Source organism: Excalfactoria chinensis, chromosome 5 (genome assembly GCF_039878825.1).
Source record: "Excalfactoria chinensis isolate bCotChi1 chromosome 5, bCotChi1.hap2, whole genome shotgun sequence".
Lineage (NCBI taxonomy): Eukaryota > Metazoa > Chordata > Aves > Galliformes > Phasianidae > Excalfactoria > Excalfactoria chinensis.
The window spans coordinates 8,017,541-8,031,097 of record NC_092829.1 but is presented as its reverse complement, the minus strand read 5'-3'; the positions used below and the strand labels follow the sequence as shown (position 1 = coordinate 8,031,097).

Sequence of the window (13,557 nt, the reverse complement as noted above, 5' to 3'; positions counted from 1 at the left end):
TGCCTAATTCTAGCACAACTTCATTTCTCTGCCTTGTAAATCGAACATTCACCCGAGTCATTCTGCTTAATTATGGGACCTACTTCTCATCCACCTCATTCATTAAAGTGCTGGCCAAGCAAAACTGAAAGCAACAATCACTAGGATCACTAATGAGGTTTGTGAAAGTAACACTTCTCCCTTTTCACAGCAAAATTTGGTAGCTCTGGAACTCCTGCCTGAGGGTGGGGATAACGGGCCCATTCAGCACCGAGCTACCTATGCAGTAACTGTGAACTGCTGTTCACGCTGCTTGCTATTTCGATAGATACATAGAGAATACCTACAATGCAAATGCTTATGGTAATTTTGCGTACTCTATTTGAAATAAATATCACAAGTAAACTCTAATACTCAGAACTGAATAGCATACAATATTAGGGACCAAGTTACATTTACAAATGCACGAGTATTAATCCTATGAATTCAGCTTAATTTCTTGGTATGCAAGCTTCAGGAATTGCTAGCTAAGCTACACTTCAAGAAGCCATAATAAATGATGATCATGCCAAAAATCTAAGAAGAAACAAAAATACAAACATTCTTGAAATCATTAAGGTTGGAAGAACTCTCTAAGATCACTAAGTCCAACCATCAACCCATCACCACCATCATCCCTTTAAATGACACGCAGCTTTTAACAGACAGTAATAATATTGTAGTTTCATGAAATTCATTAAAACTGTCTAATAATAAATATCATCTGGAACATAGGTCTTTTGTGCCAAGCAAACTGAAAATCAGAGCAAGAGCAACACAGTGTCCACACATAGCAAAAACAGAGACAGCAAGAGCCTGGACCTGGACCAGAGCTGCAATTGCTCAGAATAAAGTGAGAATGGGGCAGACTTACTATCAAAAGGAGATTAAGAGGGCGTCCTCACAGCTGCAGTTATAGGTGTGTTGCAGGATAGTTTAGAGGAATAGCCTAGACTTTGTAGCCTGCTCTTGCCAGCATGGTCCTCAAAAATGGTCACTGCCCTAAATGGCATCAATAGTATACAGGAGCACTGCTGGCAACAGCAGATAACAGGCTGTGCTGCTCCTTGCCTGTGCAGGACAGAAATTTTGCTGCGCCAAAGGCACACGTGGCAGTTTGTTCTCTGTATCTTAACATAAATACTTCTGCCAAGAATTTTGCAGTGAGGAAATGAGTGATTGACAAGTATATCTTTATTCAGGAAAGAAAAGATCTCACACACTCAATACTCTGACTCAACATCATCTACTGAATAATAAATTCTAGATCCTGCCCTGGAAATTTGCTTACACTTTAAATCATGGCACTTTTCTCATCTTGCAAAGAGGTTCGTGAAGAGGATCTTCCTAACAACAACTCCTTCTCATGGATCAGGCTATCTAGCAGGTCCTCTTGTCTGTAGTTGTGATAGACTTTCAGGAAAGCCAGAATGGTGATTCCCAGCCAAGTCAGCCAGGCAGCCCACAGACCGAACTAGAGAAGAAAAGAAATGATAAAGATGTCAGTAGTGTTTCATAAAGACAAAATCAACCATCCAAGATCAAAATCTCACCCAGACCAAAGGCGATGGAGTCACTACAAGTTATTCTTTGTGAGGTTCTGGTCCTATTGTTCCTTAATCCGGCCTAGTTATTCTCTGCTTTAAAAAAAACCCACAAAACTATATGTACTAGGAAAATTGAAACAAAAACATACTGAGTACACCAATAAAGAATTCTGTATAATCCACATGCAGTTGCTGAACTTCTCAAGTATGTGACATTCTGGCTGTCTCGAAATTCTTGAGATTATTTCTCTTTGGTCATTCTTGAATACATTTTCCAAAACTTTATTGCTGAGTCCTTTGGACATAATGCAGTCCTTGGAGAAGTACATATTTTAAGGCATTTCTTATTCAGAATGTTGTTCAGAAAATGCTACCAATTGAGTGGTTACATTCTGGGATAATTGGTTCACAATTGCATAAACTCAGAAAGAAAAATAAACTTCATCCAACACACCTGAGTGCCTGGTGGCTCATATGTGCATGGCGTATGAGATCTGCTCTTAAAGCCTTAGATCTGCAGTAAGTTACAAACTTAGCCTCTCTTGTTTAACTGTGCAAAAAACTACACTTCTTCAGGTACTTGACTGTTGGCCTCCCCTATCTCAGAAGATGCTCATTTGTAGTAAAGTTTTCTGGCAGAAATTCCATTTTAATTTCATTATGCCTTCAATAACAACAACAAAACAAGACAACAGCAGCGACAGGTTATTTGAATCCTTGTATTTCAGCTTTGACCTACTGGAGTTTTTATTTTTAAGAAAAGCAACAATTTAAAAACTTCTAGACAGCAGGACAGCTCTTTATTCTCATAACCAGCTCAGGTAAACAAGGCCACAGTTATGTAAATGGAGTTGTATGGTCCTATATGTCTTATGTACTTTAGAATGTCTCCTAAGTATTTCTGCTCATTCTTACCATTATCTCAGTTATGAGCAAGTAATATTTCTGAATTATTCTACAGGACTTGGAAACAAGAATATGCTCACCTGGGTTTATATGACCAAAGACTTGGAAGCTTTCCATTCATTTCCTAAGCACCATGTCATTAATGAGATATATTCAAATATCTAATACTGTGCTTTTCTCAGTGTATCTGATATTAAGGTATCCACATGGGTTTAACCAAATTTAAGGTTCAGGGTAGCTCTGACAAAGAGAAAGCTCACAGCTCCATGGCCTGTGCAGGTCAGCCATTCTGATTCTGTTTTCATTCCTGACAGCAGTGTAGAGTTCAAGGGCACAAGAGCATTGCAGCCTTTGAAAAGCTCATGCTTTGCAGAAATGGTAGATTTTCCATGATGAGTAAGGGTCAGATTTTGACATGCTTGCATTCAAAACTATCTGTTTTGAATATAAAATGTGCCCATTCACAATCATGCTGATACAACAGTTATGGAAGTCAGTGGTAACATTCCCATTGATTTCAGAGGACTGTAGTTCAACTCCAGCAATCCCAGATCGATGTGCCAATGGTAAATGAACTGGAATCGAACCATGACCTAGTCTGACCTACCTGTGCAATAGCAAACTGGTCATAGAAAGCAGAGTTTTCTAAGTTCAGTTCAAGATCTATATCCTGCAGTTCTTCACAGCTGTCCAAGGAAAGCATTTGGGGTTGGGAGAGAAGAAAGTTATTTCAGAATTTCCAGACAAGCAAAGCAAACATAAAACAAAGAAACACCTAAGCGTTTCCAACAGTCACAATGACAAGTTCTACAAGAAGATATATAAGCTGATGCAGTAACTGGGTTGCTTGCCAATCTTCTCTATAACTAGGCTAAAAGAAGCATGTAAATACTTTCTTTTAATAAACAAGGTGTAATTATGTAAGTGATAACACCAATCTTCCATGAAATGGAACTGTAATAGCTATTATGGACACACTATACTTAAAACCCTCTTCTCCCACTCCCCAGGAGCCTCCCACTTACAGGCATCTCGCTTTAGCCCAGCTCATTTGCTTCACCCCTCAATGAAACAAAGCGTATGAGCCTCCATTACCTTTTGACATCATCAGGGAAAGCCTCAGAAGAAGGTATTGTATGGGTGTTTTTGTTTCGGATGCTCCAGCATCAGGAACTCTGATGGTAAGATAGAGGCTGCCTACAGATTTTACAAATAACTTGGACTTTTACTGGTGTGGCAAAATAAAAAATCCCAGGATTTTGAGGTTGTCTTTCTATCTCTTGCTTGATTTCTGCAGCCTCTTCTCTGTCCTTTTCAGTGCTGTCGGTCATCTTGGGTTCTTATCCGAATATTCGATTAGACGCTTTTTGTAATTGAATTTTTAACCGAATATTCGAATAATTCGATTAATCGTTGCAGCCCTAAACAGAACATTTACTATGGCACTTTACAACATATGACAATGTGCAACATTAATGTATGCTTTAAGTAGTATACTTATTCAATATCGTATGACATAACATGTCAGCTTTTCCTTTCTTGTGATTGTCAGGACCCTGCATCCCAGTCCCTTGCCCTACTCACAGCACCACACTCCCCGCTTCATCAAGTACTTCCAAATCCAGATCTCTTTTGTGAATGAAACTTTTTGGTTTTCTTTTGCATGTGTCCATGACTCTTGAAGAGACCATGAAACATCACAGAAACCATACTTTGTTTTTTGGGGAACTAAAAGCAAAAAACTTGGGTTTTCTAGTTTTGTTCCAAATGCAATGAATTGCCTATTTATTTTTTTTTCTCTTTGATTAACTTGCATGTAATAAGTACAGTTTGTACCAACACGATTCATTTGTGCATATACAAAAAGTACAAGGAAGAAAATATATTATTTAATACTAACCTATTTGGCATGCTTCCTTTTTCAGTAATTGCATCACACCACATGTTAAATCCTACACTCACTATAGTGCTAGCAATAAATGTGATAAACACCACAAAGGCGCTGATCAGCAGATTCAGGAAGGCATAAAAGAAAGAGCTGTAATAAAAGGGAAGAAAAATGTAACTCGTAAACATCTGAAACACAACATCAGCAGTCTCTCTAAGCAGCATATAGCAGGCAAAAAGATATCAGTTTCCATTTGAAACGCTTATGCTTTAATTAAGACCACCTAATACACTGAAAATCTATGGATTATGATTTTGAGTCAGATTATCCTCGGTTTTAAGCTTCTTTGATTTTTTTTTTTCCATAAGAGGATGTAGCTTTAAATCATAAATACTAAGTGGCATTTGTTCATACACAGAATGGCCTTCATTAGCTGTAATGATGAAAATCACCATTGTTAAAATAAATGCCATTAGCTCAAATTATGCAGCAACTGGAGCTTCAATTATTTCACGACCAAAATGATAATTGGGACAAAAATTGCCTAGGAGAGGAAAACTAAAACTAAAAATAAAACAACACAGCACTGATAGCTGTTTTAAGCAATGTAACACAAGGTACTGGTATCATAGGACATAGGAATCTCAGTTTTATGGGCAATTTGCAGAGCTGGCCAGCTTCTCTTGGGATATATCTGGCTTTGATGTCAGTACATTATTTTTGCCAACCAGATGTTAGTTTACACCAACCCCATTAGTCTGTGCAACCGGGGCCTGCCCAAAGCATGTGCCAGGGGGTATGAAGATGCTCAGTGTGGTGCCATAAGAAATTGCTCAGCCATCTTCCAGTCTCATGAGGTAGTCTTCCTCATGTCTGAGTTACACTGAAAGAGGATCACTTTGCTACCTTCTCAGTTCTCTTGGGCAGCCTGTGGTCCTGCCCACAGCAGGAAGGTTGAAACTAGATGAACTTTGAGGTCCTTTTCAACCCAGGCCTTTTTATGATTCTATGATGAATTCTAGTTAATGAAAACTTTCTAATCCTTTTCTCATTCTTCTGGCCAAGCCTTTTGCTACTTGAAGCTGCTAAATGACATTTGCAAAGTCTCACTACTGAAAAACTAAACAACTATTCTAGGTTGCAGAAAGACTAGCAACTCCACAAGGAAAGAGTATTCAATTCAATAAGAATGAATGTGACAATTTGCCCACCATTGCCTCTTTCATTATGATGGGGATAGAAGGAGTCTACTCACTTCAGAGAATGATAATAATTAAGGCCATCGATTTTCCCTGATTTCTCATTAAATTAAAAGCTGAGAGGCATTTTTGAGTTTGTGGTTGAATCCTAGGAATATTCTGGGCTGGATCATCTTAATTTCTGGTGGTCAACCCTGCCCATGGCAGAGGGGGTTGGAATTAGATGGTCTTTGCAACCCAAACCACTCTGCAATTTTGCAGGTTGCATGTGGTAAGACATATTTGGCCTCATCCTAAGGACTTATTTAAAATGAGTTGAGGCAGCATTTACTAATTGGTCTGGCATGTTTGGTCCTGGATTAATAGAAGCTTTGATGTTGTCTATGTTCTCTCAAAAGGGCAATCATGTCATCCCAGCACTCATACAAAACGAGTTGTATCAGTCATGTTTCAAATGTGCTCTTAGAGATGGTAGGAGGAGCTTGGTTCTGGGACATCTGACTTCTAGATGAATGTTTACATGAATACCATTCTTTCCCTTCAGCTTCACTGCTGCAGAGTGCCAGGCCCCATAGCAGATGGAGCTGGTATGGGCACGCCACAGTTTTTTGTGTTCATTGTCACTGCCCTGGTTTCATATCTAGCTTAGGCCAGGCTCAAGCTAGCCTGAGATACAGAAAAGAATGGAGTTGTACCCTTGAATAAAACCAGGGTTGACACTAGAACTAATAACAGCTCTAGAAAAGGAATGATTATCACTCTGCTTGCTACCTTGCAGGACAGAGGAGGTGCCAAAGTCCAGAATCTGACTTTCTGTACAAAGCAGAGCTCAGTGCTGTATCTCATTTGCACTGGGAAAAGCATCATCACCATTGCCATGACTATAACCATTCATGAAGATTGCTCAGGTCACAGCATCCTGGCAGAGAGATGAGAAGGTCTACCTCTCTGCTTCACCTATTCTTCTGCTTGCATCAGAATTACAGCTACACATTCCAGATTGAGTGGATTCCCTGTAATGGTAAATGCTTGCACTCAAGGTAAAAGTCACTTTGCAACCCTGTCTGTGAAGCATCTGGGTAGGACCTTTGCCTTTTAGTTGCACTGGATGGTCCCCCATCCAGAACACAGCTGACAGCCAGCACATGGCCTTCATGTCCTGCAGGCCACTGAGCACAGATTGCTCCTGAGGCAAGGGGTGCTCAGACCTCCTGAAGAGGGTTGGTAGCCATCCTGATTATCCTAATTATCTGAAGCATGATGTGAGCAGAGTTACACAGCTGTTGCTGCTCAGCCCAAAGGAACCTGAATGCAGCTTCTGAAGTGACAGTCTCCAGAGGCCTGCCCATCTGTTTAAGATTAAATTCACACATTTGGGAGCAGGCCAAATATCAAATACGAATTACACTATTATAGGGACCCTACTGCCAGTTTCTTTCCCCAAAAAATCTGCTTCTGAATTGTAAAGCTGAAAAATTATGTCTGGATTCAACTGCTACCCAATAGATAAGTTTTAATGTGGAAGTAAGTTTCTGTTTTGTACTTCACCCTCATTGTGATAAATAAAAATGGCTTTCCTAGTCCAGCCAGCCACCAGTGTGTTCTCCTTCCTTCCCTCCTCCATGTAATTGGATGCTTCAATACCCCTTTGCACCCACCAGGTGGGTGACCTGTGCCAAGGGCTGTATCAAAGGTAGTAAGACAGGGACCAGAGAGCCAAACACTGAGCACAGCACTGCTGATCTGCTGCCTGGACCACTACTCCTCCTGCAGGGCCTGGTGCACTTTGGCTTGTCTGAAAAGAGAAACAATCCACCAGAGCAGCCGTGCTGCTACACAGAACTCAGCTCTGCTCACTAGTAACCAAGCAATAGCTGCTCTCTGCAATAGTTGCCATGTTCACAAGAAAAACAGAATAAAAATAACAGTGGAACAACCTACTGCTCCCTCCTTTCTTCCACGGACAGACACATTGCTTTGGGATTATACCCAGTATAGGTCTGGGGAGGCCTCCTCCTGCAGGGATGTGCAGTGGGACCAAGGTAGGCGGTACCCTCTAGCATCACCCCATCCCCTATAGCACCCTTCATACCCACCATGGTTGGCATTGCCAAGTGCTGCACCCAGTCACCAAAGGACAGCAACAAATCTGTCCCCCACCCCAAGGAGCATCCTCCAGAGGGGGTCCTGTGCACAAATGGGATTCATGTAGGGAGTGTGTGCAGGCAAGGCACCACCTCACCCCAAACTCCTTTAGCAGGTCAGTAGATGGTGCAAAGCCCAGTACTTGCTCCCCAGGCTGCTCCCACCTGCCCCAGTCTGCAGGAGGGGTGGGCACCCTTGCCCTCCCCAGGGGTACTTACTCCTCATGCCCTTTGCAGAGGAAGAAGAGGGTCCGCCAGGCCTGCACTGTAGCCAGCAGCAGAGAGAGGAGCCCGGTGAAGATGCTGAAGCGGCAGGCAGCCTCGGGCCCCCACTCCTGCACGGTGAAGCGCTGCCGCTCCACGGTGAGGTTGGCATTGAGCCACATGCCCTCGGTGAAGAGCAGGCATCGGCCGTGGAAGTCATTGCCATTCTCAGACAGCGGTACCACCACGATGAAGCTGAAGAGGAAGGCCAGGAAGTAGCAGATGCACTGAGCAAAGAGGAAATTGCTAAGAGCCATGTCTGCAGCTCCTCACAGGCAGAGGGAGGGATGAAGGGAGGGATGCCGGAGGGAGGGATGGCAGTGGGAGGGATGCAGGAAGGAGAGATGCAGGAAGGAGAGATGCAGGAAGAAGGGATGCAGGAAGGAGGATGCTGAGGGGGAGTGATGCGGGGAGGAGGGGGGAGGAAGGGATGGAGGGATGCAGGGAGGAAGCCTACAGCAGGAGGGGGTGGGGTGGGAGGATGCGCAGTGCAATGCAATGAGATGCGATGCCTCTTCCAGCAGCACGCTGCTGCAGCCGGAGCTGTCCTCACTGTCTGAATGCTGATGGCTTCAGGACTTGCGCTGGGAGGGTGAGCCCTTGCAGGGAATTCCTCTTTCTCTGGGAAATCTGGCAGTTGGTGTGCCCTGATGCTCAGGGGGTTAAATTAATCAGTGTCTTCCCTGCAGGGCTGGGTACCGCTGAGGCTCTCAGTTTTCTCCCAGTGACAAAGGGCACTTATGTCACCCATACTTGTGGCTATGACACACCTCCTCCACTGCAAAAACCTGCCTCATCCTAGCTGCTGGCTCACAGAAGAATTTGACCCCTTCTTTCTAAATATATGACTAAAACATGCCTGGGACACTGCAGACATGAAACATCCACCCTTACATTTCTGTCCCAGAATGTGTCTGAAACACCCCAGAGCACACAGAGTGGGGGCAGTGTCCCATCGTCTCTTGGGTCCCATTTCTCTGTTTCCCCAAATCCACAGCTGAAGCCATGGGTAGCCTCAACCCAAATATCTACGCAACAACATAAGGGTCAGGGTGCTCAGGTCCCCACTGCAGGACCTACAGACTGCGTGTTTTTGATAACCCAGCTCGTCACCCCAATATAAGGCAAAGCAAGGACTCACCATAAGTGGGATAACTTGTTGAGAATTGGTGCCCCGAACTCAAGATGAACATCGAGCCAAGACTAGACAGCCCTGGCTCTGGGCACAGAAGAAACGCTTGTCAGGGACTGTCACTGATCACTCCATTCCCAGGGACAGGAACCCACTGTGCTCTGCAGTGCCAATTACATTGCATATAAAATTTCATGCTTATGTTTCCACTGGGCACAAAAGCATTTATTTTTCCATGCTGTGAAGAGGTACAACATGGTCTTGGGGCAGAAGCTGCTGGGATTCTTACTGAAGACATTATTCCAGCTTCATTGTAATTTATTTCCAAGGCACATTGTCATGAAGTTTTATTCTATCCATACAAGGAAAGGTGTTTTTTGTGCAGAACCTGCTCCTGGAATAAAACTTTTGTCCGTCATACTGCTGTTTGATGAAAGGTTTTGAACCATTTTTCAGATCCCTACACAACCCTGATTGCCAAAAATTGTATTGCAGTTATGCAAGATGAGTTATAGAGCGCTGGCCTGACCCTGTGGGGATAGACATGCGCTCCTAGCAAAAAAGGTTTTGCTGATATTTCAGTCTGATAGTAGAAAGGAAAGTTTATTGCACTTCACCTTAATTCCAGGCAGTGCTGGGTTCCCAAAGGGTTTTCTTTTTTGTCTGGAAGGAAATCAGACCTGGACTGAGCTGGAAAACTATTTCCTTTGAAACTTGATACATCAGATTTGCCAAATAATGTTGTCTGAAGTTAACTTGGGAGGTCAACAGCAACATAAAAGCTCAGTTGCTGCTTGCAGTGGAGCCCACAGAAGGGGCCAGCAGATGCCAAGGGCACTTTGCCTCTGGCAAGCCCAGTGCTTAAATCTCAGCACCAGCAACCATAGGGCTCTGCTGCAGGGGTGAAACCCGGGGGTCACCTGCAAAGCACACAGAGTTGTCCTTGCTGATCAACATGCTCAAGCTATCATTTAATGGGGAGTTTTGGAAAATGCAGCTAGACATTTGCAAATGTTAACAGACATGTAAAACACAACTGCTTGTAGTAGGTTGACAGCTACTGAAGCACAGTGCTCGGTCAGCTGGAGCAGCAACACAGGTGGAAATCAAACTTGTCACCTGCCACCCGTCTGGCAGTTGCCTGAATCCCTCATACTCTACTCATTGTGAAAAAAATACAGTAGTGGAATAAATGTGATAGTGTTTTATAAAGAAGACTTAAATAGGCTTTGTATCCTTAAGTGGGGCAATTAAGGAAGGAAGGCACAAGGTGAATAATCATTCATTTCTTCTTGTGTCACATGTGCTGGGGTACAGCAAACAAACTGATCAGGCAGAAATTTTAAAAGCGAGACAAAGATGTGCATTTCTCACACAGCACATATTGAATCTGTGGAACTCATCACAGGACACTGAAGAGGCCAGAAATAGATTGGATCCCAGGCAGGATGATCTGACCCACTATGGCTGTTTCAGGTTCTCATTGCCATGGCTGACATAAATAGCACATTAATAGTCTGCTGTCTTAGCACTGCCACCCATGTAGGGAACACTGGTCACAAGAACAAAACAGGCTGTGAGATCAATGTCTGTTGCTATTACTACTGGTTGTGAGATTGTACTCAGCGAGTGGCGGTCAATGGATCAATGTTTGAATGGAGATCAGTGATGAGTGATGTCCCTCAGGGGTCAGTACTGGAACCAATGTCCTTTAACAACTTCATTACTGATATTGAGAGTGGGACTGAGCGCTCCTGCAGCAAGTTTGTAGACAGTGCCAAGCTGTGTAGTGTGGTCAACTCAACCAAGTGATAGGGTATCATCCAGAGGAACCTAGACTGGCTCGAGCAGTGGGCCCAGGAGAACCTCATGAAGTTCAGCATAGACAGGGGCAGACTCTTTAGCAGGGCCTGTTGTGACAGAACAGTAGGAAATGGTTTCAAACTAAAAGAGGGGAGATTCAGACTGGATATAAGGAAGAAGTTTTTTACAACTAGTGTGTAACCACTGGCACAGGTTGCCCAGAGAGGTGGGAGATGCCTCATCCCTGGAGACATCCAAGGTCAGGCTGGATGGGGCTCAGAGCACCTGATGGAGCTGTAGATGACTCTGTTCATTGCTTGGAGGTTAGACCAGATGACATTTAAAGGTCCCTTCCAGCTCAAATAATTATTTGATTCTATGATTTCCATCTCTGTGACAGGTAGAAAACCAACCTGGGTGCATTGAGATGAGATGTACCAGATTTACCCACATTCCCTTCATCCCTGTATCTCCTTCCAGTCATCAGGCTCACCCTCTATGGATCAAGTAAGTAACACTGTAAGAGTTGGGCTGATGCAGAATGACAGATAAGGACTGTGGTTCTGACTGCTGCTCCTTGCTCCCTCTCAAGTCATTAATTATCCCATCTGACATGAGCAGTGCTCTCAAGCTGATATTTAAGTGATGAACTTCCTCTCCTCCTGGTAGCTCATTAGGACATGTTTTATTATGGGAAAATTTGCTGAGGAAGTAATTATTCAGGCAAAAACACTGTTGTGAGAAACTTTATTTATATATTTGCTTTACTGTAGATACATTATTTTTGTGGTCTAAGAAAAATAATGGCTACATGTTTAAGAAGGGGCTACCATCCTGATACCAGCAATGTGCTGTTTACTGATGGAGTGGAGGCACATAGTCGCAGCAATATCTCTGCAGAAGGATGCCCAGGGAGCAGTATGTCTATATTTTAGGCAGAGTACAACAGTCCAAACAGCTGCTTTTGTGACAGCCCTTCAGTCACCCAAAGGCAACTTCTCCCTGATTTACTTCAGCTCAAATGCTTGCCTCAGTCCCTTTAACCAAACGCTTTAGCAAAATGCAGTTTGACCATTAAATGCAGCAAAGCACCTTCAGGCTCTGGAGTCTACTCTATTCAGTCTCTCTGATCTGTTTTATTATTATATTAAAGCACTTTTATTTTACCACAAGCCTTGACCTATGGTATTTGCTCTGAGACTAATGGAAAGGATCGGGCATCCTGCATATCCAATGATAGTGGCTACTCTAAGTGCCACTCTTTGGGAGAGGTTACTCATGGTAATCACTGTCTTCAAGAAGGTGACTGCCACTAGTTCAGAGGCATTATAGACAAAGCGCCCAACTGTCAGCCACCTGTCACATCTGCATTTCTTTACAGCTACTACAGTCATAAATCTCTTGGGGGCATCTAGTCTGGGAACATCTTGACATTGTGCTTTTTTTTTTCCTTGTGCAAATAGTTCTTTAAGTGCCTCCATCTCACTCGGATGGCTGTCTTGACTGTAAGGAGGTTATGCGCCCAGAAGGTGCAACGTTGACAGGCATTAATGGAGCAGTTACCAGGAAGCAATGGAACGTCATTAATATGTCCATAAGCCATAGCTTCTGTGTTTTGATACCCAAAGGAAAACAAACATATTCAACTCTGCTCGTGTTCTGAAATAGAAAACTCTAGAATGTGGCTAAAATATAAACTGAAAAAAGAAAAAAGAAGAGGAGGGCAGCGGAGGAGAGGAGAGGAGAGGAGAGGAGAGGAGAGGAGAGGAGAGGAGAGGAGAGGAGAGGAGAGGAGAGGAGAGGAGAGGAGAGGAGAGAGAGGAGAGGAGAGGAGAGGAGAGGAGAGGAGAGGAGAGGAGAGGAGAGGAGAGGAGAGGAGAGGAGAGGAGAGGAGAGGAGAGGAGAGGAGAGGAGAGGAGAGGAGAGGAGAGGAGAGGAGAGGAGAGGAGAGGAGAGGAGAGGAGAGGAGAGGAGAGGAGAGGAGAGGAGAGGAGAGGAGAGGAGAGGAGAGGAGAGGAGAGGAGAGGAGAGGAGAGGAGAGGAGAGGAGAGGAGAGGAGAGGAGAGGAGAGGAGAGGAGAGGAGAGGAGAGGAGAGGAGAGGAGAGGAGAGGAGAGGAGAGGAGAGGAGAGAGGAAAGTTGTTGCTTGAGGTTTTCAAAGCATTGTTAACCCTAAGCTGTTAACTTCACTCGTGCCAAACTTCACACAGAATTTGTGTGTCCAAAAATATGTTTGGAAAGCATGGGGGGCTTCTTAAAGGAATGAGAGGAATGAAAGGAAGGAAAAACACAACAGAAGAGAGATCAGCAAAGTAAGAGCCAGCAAAGTCTAAGCAATCAAAATCCAGCCAGAGGGTGAATGTACCTCTGCCCTGCTATAGATTAAATGGGGTCATTACATATTACATCAATATCTGACATCTGTAGCTTAACCTGTGACTTCTAAAGACTGCAGTATCATCAGATCCAGGAGTGAAGCAGCCACTGAGGTCTTGTGCCTCCAAACAGCCCTGCATCTGCTCAGACCTCTGCACCTGTCTGTGTTTTCTGAATCATTCAGTATCCAAAAGCCTACACTGCTGCTGCTCCAGCACCAAGCCTTCTGAAAATGCTGCTCTGCTTTTCTTCCCAAAGAGCAGTCAAGTGTTTTCCAGCCC

The 13,557-nt window shown here is 43.7% G+C and overlaps 1 protein-coding gene across 1 annotated transcript; it reads right to left on the bottom strand.

Moving 5' to 3' along the window:
- Positions 1-350: 350 nt before the first annotated feature.
- On the bottom strand, positions 351-8,482 carry TMEM179 (transmembrane protein 179). Its single transcript, XM_072337480.1, has 4 exons — positions 7,922-8,482; positions 4,372-4,509; positions 3,079-3,157; positions 351-1,492 (listed from the first exon to the last, which is right to left on the bottom strand). Exons 1-4 carry the CDS (start codon positions 8,221-8,223, stop codon positions 1,313-1,315), a joined length of 699 nt encoding a protein of 232 aa, XP_072193581.1. The 5' UTR covers positions 8,224-8,482; the 3' UTR covers positions 351-1,312.
- Between the last annotated feature and the right edge of the window lie 5,075 nt (positions 8,483-13,557).